At 42.3% G+C, this 16,047-nt stretch overlaps 2 protein-coding genes across 2 annotated transcripts in view; both read right to left on the bottom strand.

Annotated features, from left to right (window-relative positions):
- Nucleotides 1–1,197: 1,197 nt before the first annotated feature.
- LOC147870908 (uncharacterized) lies at nucleotides 1,198–4,100 on the bottom strand. The gene is made up of 2 exons (XM_087341632.1): nucleotides 3,953–4,100; nucleotides 1,198–2,931 (listed from the first exon to the last, which is right to left on the bottom strand). Exons 1-2 carry the CDS (start codon nucleotides 4,098–4,100, stop codon nucleotides 2,210–2,212), a joined length of 870 nt encoding a protein of 289 aa, XP_087197758.1. The 3' UTR covers nucleotides 1,198–2,209.
- An 89-nt stretch (nucleotides 4,101–4,189) lies between these two features.
- The window catches only part of LOC147870907 (uncharacterized), an 85,882-nt gene continuing 74,024 nt past the window's right edge, over nucleotides 4,190–16,047 (bottom strand). Inside the window, exon 6 of the mRNA XM_087341630.1 lies at nucleotides 4,190–4,266. The gene's annotated coding sequence lies outside the window, so the exon portion shown is untranslated. The remainder of the gene's footprint in view (nucleotides 4,267–16,047) is intronic.

The raw sequence follows: 16,047 nt of genomic DNA, 5'->3' as shown, positions 1-16,047 counted from the left end.
TCGAACCCTGGAACTTCATTTGGCCTACACGTTATCATAAATCTTTGACTGTTTTTCAGTCAGTGATTAATTTGTGTCGGTAAATCGGGGGACAAAGACCTCAACAATAATTACGACATTCGTTCGCTGACGAATTTTTAATATTTTGAGTATTTTCGGAATCAGCTGTCTGTTACAATTTTATTGCCTAACAACTCCCCAATAAAATTTTGGTATAATTTCAAACGCACGATTTGCTTTTAAAGGCAGTAAAACGCATTGCTCTAAGGCGACTTTGCAGGATTTTTATGGCAGAGTATTTTGTCTACTAGTCCAGCAACAGATATTCCTCAGATGTAATAAAATATTCTTCACACATACCAGCCACGGTGATGAAACCTCAGAACGCAAACTTATCAGATTTCCCTCACCATGAACACCGCACAAGACTCCTTCATAGACACTGCGAGCTGAACAGTAATCAGAGGGAGCCGGCCGACCGACCGACCTAAGGCAATGTCCTGCGTGAGCGATAAGAAGCGAGCAGTGCGAGCTGTATAAGCAGCCTCGGGTGTCATATGAAGCGAGGTAATCGCTTGTTGTGTCCTGCGTGAGAGACGCGGTGGGGGGAGGGGGGGGGGGCGGCAAGACATTAGTATCCACGATGGCTAGGTCAGGTAAACGTGACCTTTTGCTCGCGGAAAGTGCGTTCTTGAAAATGTTAATAGTTAGGAAAAGGAAGGCAGCCGAAAGGAAAAGATCACCAACAAACACCATTTACTTGGGAAGGGAAATGTATGGTGAATTTCACCACTTGTTTGAGCAACTCAGAAGCAATTCCAGAGGACCAAAACTGTTTTACGAGTATGAAAGAATGCTCCCTAGCACATTTGATTACATTGCAAATGCTATTAGGGATCAATTCGATTACCGTATGACAAATTTTCAACGACCTATATCATTGGAGGAGAGATTGATGTTGACTCTCAGGTAAGGAAATGAAACGGAGACTGCTGTTTTCTGGGTTGTTATGCCGTACTGTCTGGTAGATGTCCATTAACGTTTCAGAGATCCATCCGGGATCCATCATCAGGGCATGGCTTATTCATCGCCCTGATGATGGATCCCGGATGGATCCCGGATGGATCTCTGAAACGTTAATGGACATCTACCAGACAGTACGGCATAACAACCCAGAAGGCAGAAATCTTCATATTCAACGCTTTGAAAACCTCAAATCCCACATCACAAAATGAAACACTCTTATTTGCAATAAGTCTGTTTTTATTAAAAAATACAAGTGAAAGAACTGCACATTCTTAACCCTTTGCGGTCCTATGTGGGACTGAGTCTGCCACGTCCATACATAATTTATACATGATCTGGAGTAAAGGTGAGGCTGGTAAACAGTGTGAGCATATTATTTATTCCTTATCTGTGCACTAGTGCTGTCCAAGTATTCCTGGCAATACTATGTGACTGTCGTTTTATTCTGACACGTGTCCATAGAAGCCAGGACTCCGCACCAAGTGTTTTGCCATAAATCATATAGCGAAGGAATACCAGTGAAGATTTCTGTCTTCTGGGTTTTTGCGCTGTGTAGTCTGGTAGATGTTTACCAACGTTTCAGAGGTCATACTGCCTCCGTCATCAGGGCATGGCTTATTCATCGCCCTGATAGTATGACCTCTGAAACGTTGGTTAACATCGACCAGACTACACAGCGCAACAACCCAGAAGACAGAAATCTTCATACTCACAGCTGTGAGCTGTTTTAATTATTTTTAACTCATTAAGCAATCTACCACTTCTTATCAAGCATTCTTTGTGTGTAGTGACTTCATCGTTTACACTTTGGATTCTGTTTCACTTTCCTGGTGTTGAATTTGGTCTTGACCTTTCGAAAACAATTAGGGGAATGGAAGCACAGCTCTGAGAATATGAAATCCAATGCTTATGCATCGTATATCTGCATGTACCTCACTACAGACAGTGAAAAATATTTCACACGGTCAGTATTCAACCAAGAACTCAGAACATATTTTCACCATATTTAGCAAAGTCTCTTACGTTTTAGAAAAGTTATAAAATAAAATAAAATAAAACCAGTTTATAATAGTAATTCAACTTACACAGCTTAGTGGCATTTAAATAGACCAGTAGAAAGCCGTCGTGGTATTTGAAGTGGACTGCAAAGGGTTAATGAATTAGAGAAAAAAAAGTTGCAGGACTAGGGAACTGCTGGTGAGAGCATAAAAGGTGACGACGAGGCAGATGAAGGACTTCGCTGACATGGAGTAGCTTGAGGATGCTGATTGCTCTCTATCGTAGACAGCTCATGGACCAATATATTTTGGACTTGGCTACGAAAGTTCAGCTTATTAATAGAAGGAAGTTGCTTGACGTGAGGCATAAGAGATTTGAAAAAGTTCATGTCCTCATCATCTTTACCAGACTTCCCTTGTAGCAACGACAGTTTCTTCGACTCTATATCTAACAATTCCTTCTCAAACTTTGCAGAAGTCGTGGTGGGCTGCCCTTTACGTTTTTTCGATCGAGGAGAGAAAGTTGCATTAATTGGCCCAGCAACATCGGTAAAGGAATTCTGAAGCTTTGACAGCATTCCTCTTGAATTTCGGTTATCAAACGTTTCATTTCTTTCGCAACTTGAGGCCTGGGCAGATTCACTGTCGCTTTCGTAGGCATCAGCTTCCTCTTGAAATTGAGCACCTGTGGCAAATATGTTGGAAAAATCGGGATCCTCAACATTGCCTTCGGTCGGTCTTGGTGTAATGACAGATCGCAGAAACAACATAGCATCGAAGTGAGGCCAAGTCCCTAGGTAGCGCGGGGCCTGTTCTGCACCATCCCCGGAGCGGCTTTTCGGTACCTTTTTGAACTCTCTGCGGAAAGTGTCTCGCAAGTTTTTCCATTTGGCCTTGACTACCTCCTCTGCATATGAAAAGACAGAGAAAAGAATTTACCAATAATTTTCTTGATTGTAGGTACTTGGCTACAGGGATACAGTTCAGGCAACTTGCTTATTCATTCAGAATTTCTAAAAGTGCCGTGGCTGTAATAGTTGTGCAAGTATGCAAAGCTATTTGGAAAACGTTACAGAAAGAACACATGCCAGAACCTACAGCTGCACATTTAGAAAAAGTTGCAGAAGGCTTTTGGAACACGTGGCAATTTCCCAATTGTGTTGGGTGTATTGATGGTAAACACATAAGAATAAAACGCCCATCAAATTCCGGTTCCATGTATTACTGTTACAAAAATTATTATTCCATCGGCTTACTTGCAGTCACAGATGCGAATTACAAGTTCATCACTGTGGATGTTGGCTCTTTTGGAAAAGACAGTGATGCTGGGGTTTTTGACAACTGCCCTCTACGTCGAGCACTTGCATCAGGAAGAATAAAGTTACCAGAAGAAAAATGCTTGCCAGGTTCAACAATCAAGGCACCATTTGTTTTCCTTGGCGATGAGGCCTTTCCTCTCACAGAGTACCTCATGAGACCTTTCCCACGAGGTCAATTGCAAGAAGGAGGAGAAAATGAGGAGTTTAATTACAGACTGTCGCGAACTAGGATGGTAGTGGAATGTTCTTTCGGAAGTATTGTCACAAAATTTCGTATATTAGGAAAGGCAATTGAAACTAACGTACAGAATGCTGTACAGATTGTAAAAGCTGTAACATTACTACACAATGTTATTAAAGATTTTGAAAGCATCACTGAAATTGATGTGCAAAGATTTTCAGCTGTGAGAGCAGATCCAAGGGCATATATGACAACATCAAAGAGGAACAATGCGTCGTCACGAAGGGCTGCTCTTACAAGGCACGAATTTTGCAGGTTTTTCAAGCTCCACCCTTTGAAGCGAACATAATTCGCCTTCACCACTTCACGTTATGAACTTATGAATTCTAATGTAATCAGTTTTTAAAAAAAATTGAAAAAATACTCACTTGTTTCTCGTACATTTTCTGCGATCTTGCTCCATTCCCTGTCCACAAGCATCCGATTATGATAACTGTTGTGTTTCATGTCCCAAAGAATGCGTCTGCTTTTCACTTCACTAATTATAACTTCCGCTAACGTTTCTGCCATTGTCATCAGATGCAGCGCACACAACTTTCCGACGCAATAGTCTTCCCTGTACTGCAGTCAGAGCTTATCTGCGCATGCGCCTTCCCGGCCAGCGCTGCGATTCGCGCGAAAATATCAAAATATTTGATCTCGGAATCCGGCCGCTTTACTCTCTTGACTGATTCGCTGTAACCTAGGACAGCGCCATACAAACAGCCAGTTTGATATTTCCGCTTCACCCACGCAAATCGCACCGCTCGCCTTTAATCGCTCACGTAGGACACCGGGTAAGTCCTGCGCAAGCGCAAGCATCGCCCCTCCAACTTAACCAAAGAATTTGGTTGGTTGAGGTTTGAACCCAGAGATGGAGGAGGGGCCGTTTTGGCTGATGGCCGCAACGGATTGGGGGGGGGGGGGTAGTGACAGCGTAGGCACAAGGGGTGGAAAAACATACACATACTTTTATTAACCAGAAAACCTTAAATTAAGACAACACTGTTAAAACTACTTCCTGTAGTCTCCTTCAACTCCTATCTCCCATAGATCCCGCCTGAGATTATCCTCCCATCTACGTCTAGGTCTCCCCAGTGGCCTCTTTCCCTCAGGCTTCCCGGTGCACACGTCTTGTCCCATCCATGCGCGCTACATGTCCAGCCCATCTCATTCCTCTCGACTTAATCACCCTGACAATACTGGGGGAGGGGTATTGCCGTGGTCGTGCCAAACAGTCCATCCTGATCCGACGAGGCTTCGTTGCTTTTTTCGCCGTCACACTCGCTCCTTTTGCATTACGCGTGGGTTTCCCACGAGACGGAAGGACGAGGAGCGTGTGGACACTTTCTTGCAACTTAATACGCGTAACGATGACAATTTTTAATACACAATCAAATCTGGACGAAGTAAGGCGTTCCCATAATCATCTAATTCACCTTCTTCGTCTTTTTTATATACCAGGTTAACACGCCAAAGCCTGGGTAACATTTCATTTCAAGGTTTAGCCCGTTCGGGGGTCGAACCACGAACATGGACTGGCACACCCTGGTCTAGCGCATCGCCTTAGACCTGTCAGGCTTGCACTCACGAGGCAGAGAACGGGAGAAGGAAGGGGGTCGACCGTTCTAATAGGCCACTGCAGTGAAGGAAATCCACGCATGTCCAAAGCCACTTTTCTAAATTTAATTTCGCACACTGACATTTTAAAAAGTACTTTGTTCGCCTTCGTGCCTCTTGCGAGGTTATATCTATAATTTAGTTTTCATGGCATCAAAAATACAACGCTAACTACATACACCACTTAGTTTAAAAATCGGCTCGCAGAATGCATTTATGTGTTTATTACAATTCTTAGAGCAAACAGTGATCATTTTCTTAAACAACATTCACGTATTGGTTTTTATCATGGGCAAGTGTCGCGTTTTCTTTGAGGTACGGTACAGACTGAATTCTGAAACATTGTTTAGAAACTAGTTTAGAGTGCAGTTCGGCCATGCCAGGAACATTCGTAATAGAAAAATCTATCGGACAATAAGACAGCGGCTAAATAACTGTGAAATACGGTAACAAATTAAAAAAGCAAAGATGGAAGAACTTCATTCCGAGCAGATAAAATTGTTACCGTCCCTTTGTTTACTCCGTCCCAGCTAGATCGCAGCCCTTTCGATGATGTTTATGTTTATGAGGTTAATCCGGGATTTTTTTTACATGGAGGGGTATAAGCTGCACGCCAGCGAGGAAGGTTTGGAGAATGAATTTCGTAGTTTCGCAAAGCACAATTTATTTCTTTTGCGATTAACAGCCACTTTACCGAATCGAACTACTATACATGCTTCTTCGTCTGAATGCCACAAGAGAGTCTGTCCCCTCTGCATCCGTGTCGCCAGACTTCCATCTTGTTTTATTCAAACAAAAAAACATACCTTCTGCTTGGCCAGCAATGACACAACGCTGTGATTTGTTGGCTCAAGCTTACTCCACGTCGATCATTTAACCTCTGCACGTCCATAACTCTCGCCACTATATTGTCAACAACAATTACTGTACGAATCTGTGAACTCCGTGCGACAATGTTGATTTAATGGTACCGTACCATACTCAATGCGAACTCTACAGCTATCAACGTTCTGAGGGCCACAGCTTAAGTTAAGGTACAATTTGACTGCAGGCGACAGAGACGGGAGACGGACACATCTCAGCTTGTCGCCACACACTTCTGAGGTGACGACCGAGACATGCGGCAAAGTGTTTGTTTTCTGTTTTGTTTTGTTGAGACATACGTGCACATATTCTGTGAAAAATGAGTACAAAAATGCTTCTAAAAAGGTTACTCGAAGAATAAGAAGAAGACGATGATGTGTTGCGAAAGAAACAAAGAAAACCTATGAGTTCAATATTCAAAACCAGACGTGAAGAAGGATCTTTCTGTCGGTGGTCGGTTTTCTGTTACCAATTCTACCAATTGCTCATCTTGGTCACCAGTAAATTTAATTTCTGCCATTATTTTACTCAACAACACACGTGCTGCTTGAGCCCATCGCGAGACACTACTGGTCCGGGAGCGGTTGCCTGTCTTTGTCTCGAGCTCGTAATTGTACTTCACACGATTGTACAGAGAGCAGACAGAGACAAGTGACCAGTCTCGGTGTCGTAACTCTGTCGCCTGTGATATGCCTTGCGATTTCAGTTGCTTGTTCAACTGTGGGTGTTGATCTCGTCGGACAAGTCTTTTGATCGGGATGGTCGTTGGTTCGGAGCGGAGCTAAGTCCGGCTCAAGGAGAGTTAGAGGTGTCTTCCTAACTTCCAAAATACAAGTCCAATTGAGAAAGAATTTATTGAAAGATGTAGATGTAGTGCCTAGTAGCACTCTCAAGAATGCACTGTCTCAAGCGACCCAAAGTTACAATAAAAAGATCCCCCTTATTTCCAACATGGGTATTTATAATGCTCGTCCTAGGCGTTGGTCAACAGGAGTGGGGCCACAACAGTCTGCGCGTGGTGCTGAATCATGAGAGTTGAATAAAGACGTACTGTTCCAGGCACGTGTGCAATTTTAGATCAACTGGCCTCTGTTCCCTTTAATTAGTCATCGCCTATGAATCGAGCCACTATAAATCCAGACACCCATGTTGTCATAATAATATTTACACTTTCAACTATACGTGTCTCTTATTTTCTTATTACACCTGCCTCGGTCGCTTGTCTCAGTCGCGTGCAGCCAAATTGTACCTTTACACTTGTTGCTAATGAAACTCTAGCCTCTTGAAGAGCCAGGAGCATGGAAAATGCCATGGTTTAAAGAACTCGCGTGGAAACATTTTGCACGCTGGTAAGGACTGTATTTTATAGTATTTTTTTAATTTATTTAGTGAGACGTAAGGTTGTCACGGCGGTGAAGATATCCATTTTGGCCTTCTGGCTAGCGGCGTAGTGTGTACTTGAAGTTGGGAACGCGAAGACGTCAATTTTGTGAAAATAAAGAAATGCATTGTTTTGTTAACAGCTGTCTGAATGTTCTTCCCCGCTCTCGTAATGAGATTCTGCACACAAACATTTCCGTCTTCCCAACATAAGATTTCACATTTCACTGAGCACTCTTTCGAGACAACGTATGTACTCATCCATCCATCCATCCATCCATCCCAGGGCGAAGCGTTTCGAAACTTATTATCACGAGAGCAGACGTGGGTAATGAACGCTTATAACCTGTGCGAGTGGATGTAGCGCCAAGCTGTTCTCTCAGATAGCATCCCGACCTATCAAGTTGCAAAACCTGGTCCTTGCTTCGGGCATCAGCTTCGTCTGTTCTAAGGATAGCTCTGGCAGGTTGCAAGCTAATCGCAGAACGCATTGTCATGAGAGTGAGTGAGAGAGAGAGAGTGAGTGAGTGAGAGAGACGAGCTGGGAGCCCAGTCACACCTCCTTAACGATAAGGAAGCAACAAGTGGAAAGCCTTGTTCTCAATAGGAAAGGTTGAAAATGCGTTTTAAAATCTTGAGTAAGAAACTAAACTACCCCCCCGAATGGGGGTTAAAACACTTTACTAACCCCCCCCCAAGGATGGGTTAGTCAAGTGCTTAAAACGCAACAAACCCCCATTTCGGGGGGTTAACACGTGGGATTGTTGGTTAATTCGCTGCTCCGTTTTGACGCTTCAAACGCCAACGTCCTCACATCGCGCTGTCGAACTTGCTCAGTTGATGCAGCAGCCACCGGCAGCTACCAGAAGCGTGCGCCGCTTTGCATCCCGAGGAAGGAAGCCCTCGAGGCATCTGATGGGAGTTTTTTTTAACGAGTGTAAATTCGTGGCCCTTCTTCGCTACCTGCTGCGACAACACGGAGCAGCGAATTAACCAACAATCCCACGTGTTCCCCTTGCTCAGTGTGATTAAGCTTTGGCATATCACCAGATTTAAGATACGTGAACGGCTTTACAGCTACTAACAAACAGACTGACGACAGATGAGACGGACAAGCCAAGTCCACGAACACGAGCTAACGTTTCAGTATCCGGTCGGATGGGATTCAGCAGGCACATGTTCCGGTCGTTCATTTTGCTTTTGAACAACGGTTTCAGTACGAACTACGGCGAAGTGTCAAACGGGAACTTCGAAATTTTCTCAGTTCTACGCACACTGCACTGGCTACTAAAGAACGTCGGAGCCGAATGGTTGGCATCCCTGCTTCGTACTCGGATGGTCCCTGGTTCAATTATCGGGCCCGAAAACTGCTTAGCCTGAGTCACGTGTTTGATGGTTTTCATCACTCCCTCCTGGCAAATGCCACGAGTGTATCAAACTGGTCCAGAACCGCCATCTTCCATATCCCACCCAATTCACTTCTCCACATTTATCCACATAATTTTAATATTATCCTCCGATATACGTCCAGGTGTTCCAAGCGGTCTCTCCCCCTTTTTATTTCCTAAATATTAGTGTGGATCAACTTTCCATCTTCCCAAGGCTTGCTACATGCCCCGCCCATATTACCGTCCTTTGCTTGAAGGAGTTGGTATGATTTCCACAACTAGAGGCCAAGTTCCCTCAGGCACCGCGCACTGCAGATGCTCAGCTGTCATTCGATTCGATGTTATTTTAATCCTAAGTCACGTGACTACCCGAAATACACATCCGCTTCTAAATTTCATAACGACAACTGTCGGTATCCGGTTGTCATGACGACCAAAGGCACGTCTATAAACGCTGACGAGTCACAAGAGACCATTTGAATTCTTCCTGAACTACACCACGCACCCACCTCACCTTCACGGTCCATTCGTACTCTTTTCATTCTTCCAATGCCCTTTCAGATTTTGTGAACTAATTTTCCTTCACCAACACTTTCGTCTAGAAAGTTGCTTCTGCGCTCATCCGTCTGCCTCACTATCTCCATTGTCGTTCTTATCACCAACTTTTTACTGTCTCTTTGTTCGTGTAGGACGACGCCCTATCAACTTTTCCTTCTTACCGAGAATGGCAAGGCTTGTTTGCAGTCCGGAAGTCGCTACTAAGGTTTCACCATTACTGAGAAAACTTGTTTATCGCTCTGCTTGGGGATCATTTTGTAATGGAAGATGCAACCTACGGCCGTGGGCAGAGAGGAGAGAAAATGGCGGCGGCCGGAGCCTGACGCTGACTACTCACTCCCATCTAGCGGCAAGGCTGAGAATGAACCTTTCTCCCCCTGAGCGCCTACATGGCGCGTAGCGGAAAAGCCCTAAGAATTTACTTATCCTCGGCACTGTTGCTCGCGAGTGTTAAATCGCTGTGACGTATGCGGCCTGGAAAGTCACAAGAGGATGGGATGGCTTCGCTTTTACGAGTTGCTTGTCGGGGGCAGGAGACGCGGTCAAGGGAAGGATCTTTCTCTCCCAAGACCCCCCCCCCCAAAAAAAAAAACACACACACACAGAAACTGTGAAGTTGGCCAGCCTAGTGAGACTTGCTTTACGACTGACACACATTAAACAACTGGCTTAATGGAATCGGTTTAGAAATGAACAGGGGATTAACACAATACGTGAACTGGGCTCCACAGAAATGAGGAAAGGATCGATTTATTTATTTAACAGCAACAACGAAGTTGTGCTATTCAGTGCACAGGCTAGTAAAATGTATTCAGAAAAAAGATAGTAATGTTTTTGACGACAAAGTTTCTCCACCTTCAATCAGAAGCAACTTCTAGCAAATATGTAAGGTCACTCAGGGACTGACACTGAATAATCACAGTTTACGGCACAGAGACTCATTGCTCAGTTCAGATGACTTACGTATTTATTTAACAAAGTTGAACTGGAACACTTGTTTATATTTAGTGAATAGTATTAATTATGGACCTCCTAATTATGTAATTTTCTCCACGTATCTGCCACTTTATCAATCCTGGATAAAATTATTTCACTAAGCATTCTGTTCTCTACCTAATTTTATGGTGTGGGAACATTTTACTTCTGTCAAACTCTGTATTTCCTGTCTCTTCATTATTGCAGGTAGTTTGGTGTAAAGTCTCATCTGCAATTGCAGGTTTTGTAAAACATAGACTCTTGACATTGCAAGTTTCAGATCTCATGTCAATTTTTCGTTGCTTATGTCGTACCAACATCAAGGCTGTGTGTAACTTTTCGTAACATGTCGTAGTTGTTTGCCACCGTTCCATTCTCCAGCTTGAGGACTACCCCTTGTAGTCTACTCATATCTGCTTAAAATGTTTTCAGAATTAGATATTACAAACAATAGAGTATAATTATACATTCTACACACTACTGTCAAATTTTGACGCGCGATTGTACTCAGATGTTAATGATACCGAATGCATGAATAAATATAACTCATGCCGTACGCCGTAGAGGAAGGTACAAAGATAGTATTCATTAATTCTATGACACGCCATAAAATCTCTGAGAAACGGCAAATATATGTAAGAATACACAGTTACAGAATCTGATCATGGATCTCTAGCATATCTGCAAGAACTAATCAGTCAAGTTCGGAACGTATTAAAGGTTATAAGACCTAGAAAACGTAAGGCCTGGTTACCAAAATATCCTACCCTCGTCGAGGGTCTGCGGACTCAGTTGCTCGTTTACCTGAAGTGACAGACACAAGGCACATTGACACAAATTATCATAAAAAATACGTAGTGATGAAGGGACAACAATTATGTCAAAACCATTACAGCATCTGAGAGTCTTGTAAATGCCGTCTACAAATTTCCTCAAAGCCTACTTATTATCATGTAATACGTTATCTTTCCACCTAAAATTGCACAGTTATATACACATGTATAATCTCCCCTTGTATGCCATAGCCTTATTTTTACCATAAATTTCTTAATTTCGATTTTTATAATATATTTAAATGAACAGAAAGTAAGTAATTAATAAACACATCATACTGATATTTACTTTTCCAGAACAAATCAATTTCAGAGCTCTCTTTATAGCAATGGTCGACAGAAAAAGACACGCGGACCGAAAGCGGCCCGCGCCAGGATCACTCACTATCAAATTTTGGTGCTTTTCCATACTTAGCCTAAAAATTTCAAACACAAAAATAACAAGTAAATCAAGCAACGAATAGATGAATATGCAGATTTTGACGTAAATTAAGATTTTTGTGTCTCTTAGACGTGCATTTACGTATTTATTTATAGCAACTATAATTTGGCACAGACAGGGTCGAGGTAGGTCCACTCAAAATTCGGACTGTGCATACCTCAATGCCTAAAGAACATCAATCAAGATTACAATATCAGTCCGAATTGACTGGTAATATATGATGTCGTTTGGTACATCGATTAATAAGATGTGTTAATGCTTATGGGGCTCAGAGCAGCGTGAAATTTTTAAGTGTATAATTATTTATGGCGAGGCTGCCCGGCTGGCTATTACGTCTAAATACCCCCACTGGACAGCAAGCATTGAACGGACGGTTTGAACCACGTCAGGATGCCAATATATTTTTTACATCTACAACATACGCAGAACTGATATAAAGCCTAATAACTCTACGATCCAATGACATTTCATCAGGTTTAAAGTTCGGAGAAGCTTGAAGGCACATTCCCCATTAGTTTTTCTCAAAGCTTGAAAAGTACAAAAAGGCAATTATTCTGACAGTGAATCTTAAACTTTAACACTCAAAGAACACTTCATTGAAAAATGTACAATGATTTATTTTTGGACAGACTTTCTCTGTTATTAACCTTTCCAGACTACTCCTACACAAGACCCATCACCATAAACATAAACCTCTACACTAACAATTTCCTTCTCGAAAGGAAAATACGATAATGTAACATACATCTCATATATGCAAATTAAACGCGATAATAGAAACAAAATTATTATAAGATAGAAACAAAGCACGACTATCCACATTCGCATATATATATATATATATATATTTGTAAATTTGTCTAACATGGTCCACAAAACACGAACGTGAAGATGGATGGATACATACTCAGCATCTGTTTCGTTACGTCCAAAGACATGGTCCCATAAATGTACAATTTCTTGTTTTTGTTCTGTGACGTAGTTCTGCATAAACTACAGGCCAATGTTCCCACTGCAATCGGAATGACGTTTCATAATTCGATTTAAATCCAGAGCCTTAAATTCTTATCGGCGATTCCTTGGAACTCCATTTAATGGTATTAGACCTATTGTTGTATCCCGGGGGATTGGCCAGTCCCGCAGGATTCCGATATTCCCGAGCGGCTAGGAATGATGGTCGGCGATGGTAGGTTTGAATACACAGCTTAAAAAGGTGACTGCCTAGTCTGACGAGAAGACGTTCGACGATTGATGATTTATTTAATAATTCAGATGAGTACAGTCGTATGACAAAGAATGTTGACTATAAATAAATGCGTAGACCAGCAGAGTTTCCTCCTGACGAGTAAAATGATATGTCTAATGTGTCTTCGAAATGCACTGGATATAAGCAAATCTCCATATCGCCCTTGTGACGTCAGTGACGGCTTTTTACATGCAAGCTGTAACGTCGTCCCAAGGCGTGGTTCTGGATCCAATTAGAGGACACGATAACCCCCGGGGACCGCGACCCTTTGCCCTGTCAAAGTTCAGGCGTCTTGACCTCGGCAGGCCTCCTCTATCTGTGACTAATTGGAATCCTTTTCAATAAACGTATCTGGAGCAGACACCATAATGGCTTCCTGTCGCCCCTGCTTACAACAGCTAGAAATGGAAAGTCTTGCTGTCTACACAAGGTCTACAATATAACTATTACACTTTATCTAGTAACCTACTGATTCTACCTTATAATTAATCATATATGTGCTATATGTGCTGATTATGATTCCCGCAATTAGATTACAGGTATACAACACTATTACTGGCTAAATGTAGGCATTGTCTACGTACCAAATGGCTTCAATCTGCTTTGCGAGTACTGTGCGTTTTCTTATTTTATCTCTGAACTTCATTTCTGTTTTCCTGGCAGTATTTACATGATAAAGGGCATTCTTAAACGTTGTGGTCGTTGTTAGATTCTGTACTACTGCGTATGACGTTTTGGTCTACGTACATCGAGTACTACTCATTCATCCAAGGTAATGCGACATGTATATCACGTATAGAGCATCTGTGTTTATATGTCGCAATTACTGTGGTCGGAGGCAGCGTGATGATTCGGCTGTTGTATTTATACGTGCGATTTGAAGAATCAAACTTTCTGAGAGCGCGCGAGAGCAAGAAGGGCAAGAAGCCGCGCACCAACGCGATCCCGCTATAAATACCCCCGCAACGTAACTGTTAATTAAATTTTGAATTTAATACGACGATCCGATTCGTCCCTCAACAGTCACCTCATGACGTCGGAATGCCCCATTCCTTTTCCATAGGTTCCCTTCGCGGTGAGGCACCGGTTGTCGGGTTACTCCACATCTAGAAGGGCTTAGGTTTTCCCCGCGTAAATAACCTTTGCCAATGCAAAAGCTTTGTTTAAAGTCTCATTCCCTTTAGACGGAATATATATATATTTATTATTGACTGCAAATGGGTTTTTACCCGGTGGCAGTAGTCCTACAATAACACACAACAAAACAACACACCACACTCAAAATCAAACAACTCATACGATTACAAAACCATATACAGTAAAACCCCTCTAGTTGGACAAAACTATCTATCCTGGAACTTGTTCGCCCCTTTTGTTGTAAGTTGGGCAGGTTCATGCACATAGCTTCAATTCTTTTATGGGAAACATTTACAGTTAGTACTTTGTTATTTTGAATTTCTGACTAATGAATGCCTTCTACCTGAGGATTAGCTTATGGTTGAGGATGTGACACTTTGAACACATCATCGGAATGCATTGAAAGTGTATAGTTATTCTTTTGTTGAACCCTTCACTGGACTACAGTACGTATTGATGGTACAGTTTCAACTTTGTCAGTACAGTACAACCCCACTATAACGCGAGTCGCGGGAGATAGGGATAAACCCGCGTTATTACGGGGGTGCATCAGAAAAATCTGTACAAGTACTGGACGTACTGTATTGATAGACTATCGCCATTTAAGAGTATACATTCTTATTTAACTATGTTACGATTGATTTTTACGGAAAAAGTAATAAATAATTAATTTGGCTTGCATTTTAATATAATTTTTAGTTCTGTATGAAGGATAATTGATGCACATTTTTCCTTTTTGCTGTACTATGGGGGGACATAAGGTACCCGCGTTATATCCGGAACCGCGTTATAGAGGGGTTGTACTGTACTGTGCTTGCAACTGAGTTAAACAGTGTTAACAGAAATCACGGTAGGTAGATTATGTAAGTAAATAGATTGCATTGTCGGTAAACCTAAAGTATTGGTGCCCTTCACTTTGAGCTTATCCATGCAAGTTTAATTTAGTGGAAAAAAAATTTGTAAAAATTAATTTACTCTTTTGATTTTTCTTATCAGTAATTTCCTTTTTGGGAAGGGCTCCATAATACTCTACAATTACCACATTGTCAGTACACCACAATTTGAAAGGATGATTTTCCCCTTTCCCTCTATCCTGGACACCTCTGTAAGTTGGACACATTATCGTGGAACCGCAAGTGTCCAAGTTAGAGAGGTTTTACTGTAACCTAAAGTGCATAACTTAAACATTAATACCAGCTAGACATAAGATAGTAACAGTAATGAATTACATACGTCATGAACTGATGCACTCACATTTCATCAGGACCTTCTCTACACTTCACTACACTTATGAAGCCTTCCCATCCTCACCCCACTTTACTCCCCTTCACTGCACCCCATTTATCACTTTTCTAACCTTCTTCCTAAAAGTACTTGGTTTACAGGAGAGAGTCCCTAAAACTTCCGCAGGTAGCTGGTTCCAGAGTTGGAGGGTCCTATTTACAAAGGAATATTTTCCGATATCTGTCCTTTGCTTTCTGGTCCTAATTTTCCGAATATGATCGACCCTGCTCAGATAGTATGGCCTTTGCCTTCCATGCCCGTTCTCCCGTGTACGCTTTGGAGAGAGCACATATTCGTGCTATCTTTCTACGCTGTGCCAGGGTTTCCCAGTTCGAATCGCTCCTGTGATATCCAAATTTACATGCTTTATTTTGCACCCGTTCTAACGCATTTATCTGCCCCTCCCTGTAAGGATCCCAGCACGCCGCCCCATATTCCAGAATCGGACGCACTAGTGATGTGTAGGCTAGACTTTTAGTGTCACTATTCCCCTTTTTGAGAACACGCATTGTAAAATGAATTGCCTTCCAGGCTTTCTTCGCCGTATAATTTACTTGCTCAGCCCAGCTTAAATCGCTGCTTAAGAGAATTCCCAAGTATTTACACTTCCGGAATTATTTGGTCCCGTAACAAATAGTTTGGTGGTTCCTTCACCCGACTTCTCGTGAAACTAACTGCCGTACTTTTACTTGGGTTAATTTTCATAACATTTTCAGCCGCCCATTCCCCCAGACTGTTTAGATCCATCTGCATCTTT

Source organism: Zootermopsis nevadensis, unplaced genomic scaffold (genome assembly GCF_977971745.1).
Source record: "Zootermopsis nevadensis isolate Lab colony 2312 unplaced genomic scaffold, Znev_1.0 Znev_ptg000083l, whole genome shotgun sequence".
Classification (NCBI taxonomy): Eukaryota; Metazoa; Arthropoda; class Insecta; order Blattodea; family Termopsidae; genus Zootermopsis; species Zootermopsis nevadensis.
Note: the sequence above shows the minus strand (reverse complement) of the source record. Positions and strands in the feature narration are given on the sequence as shown.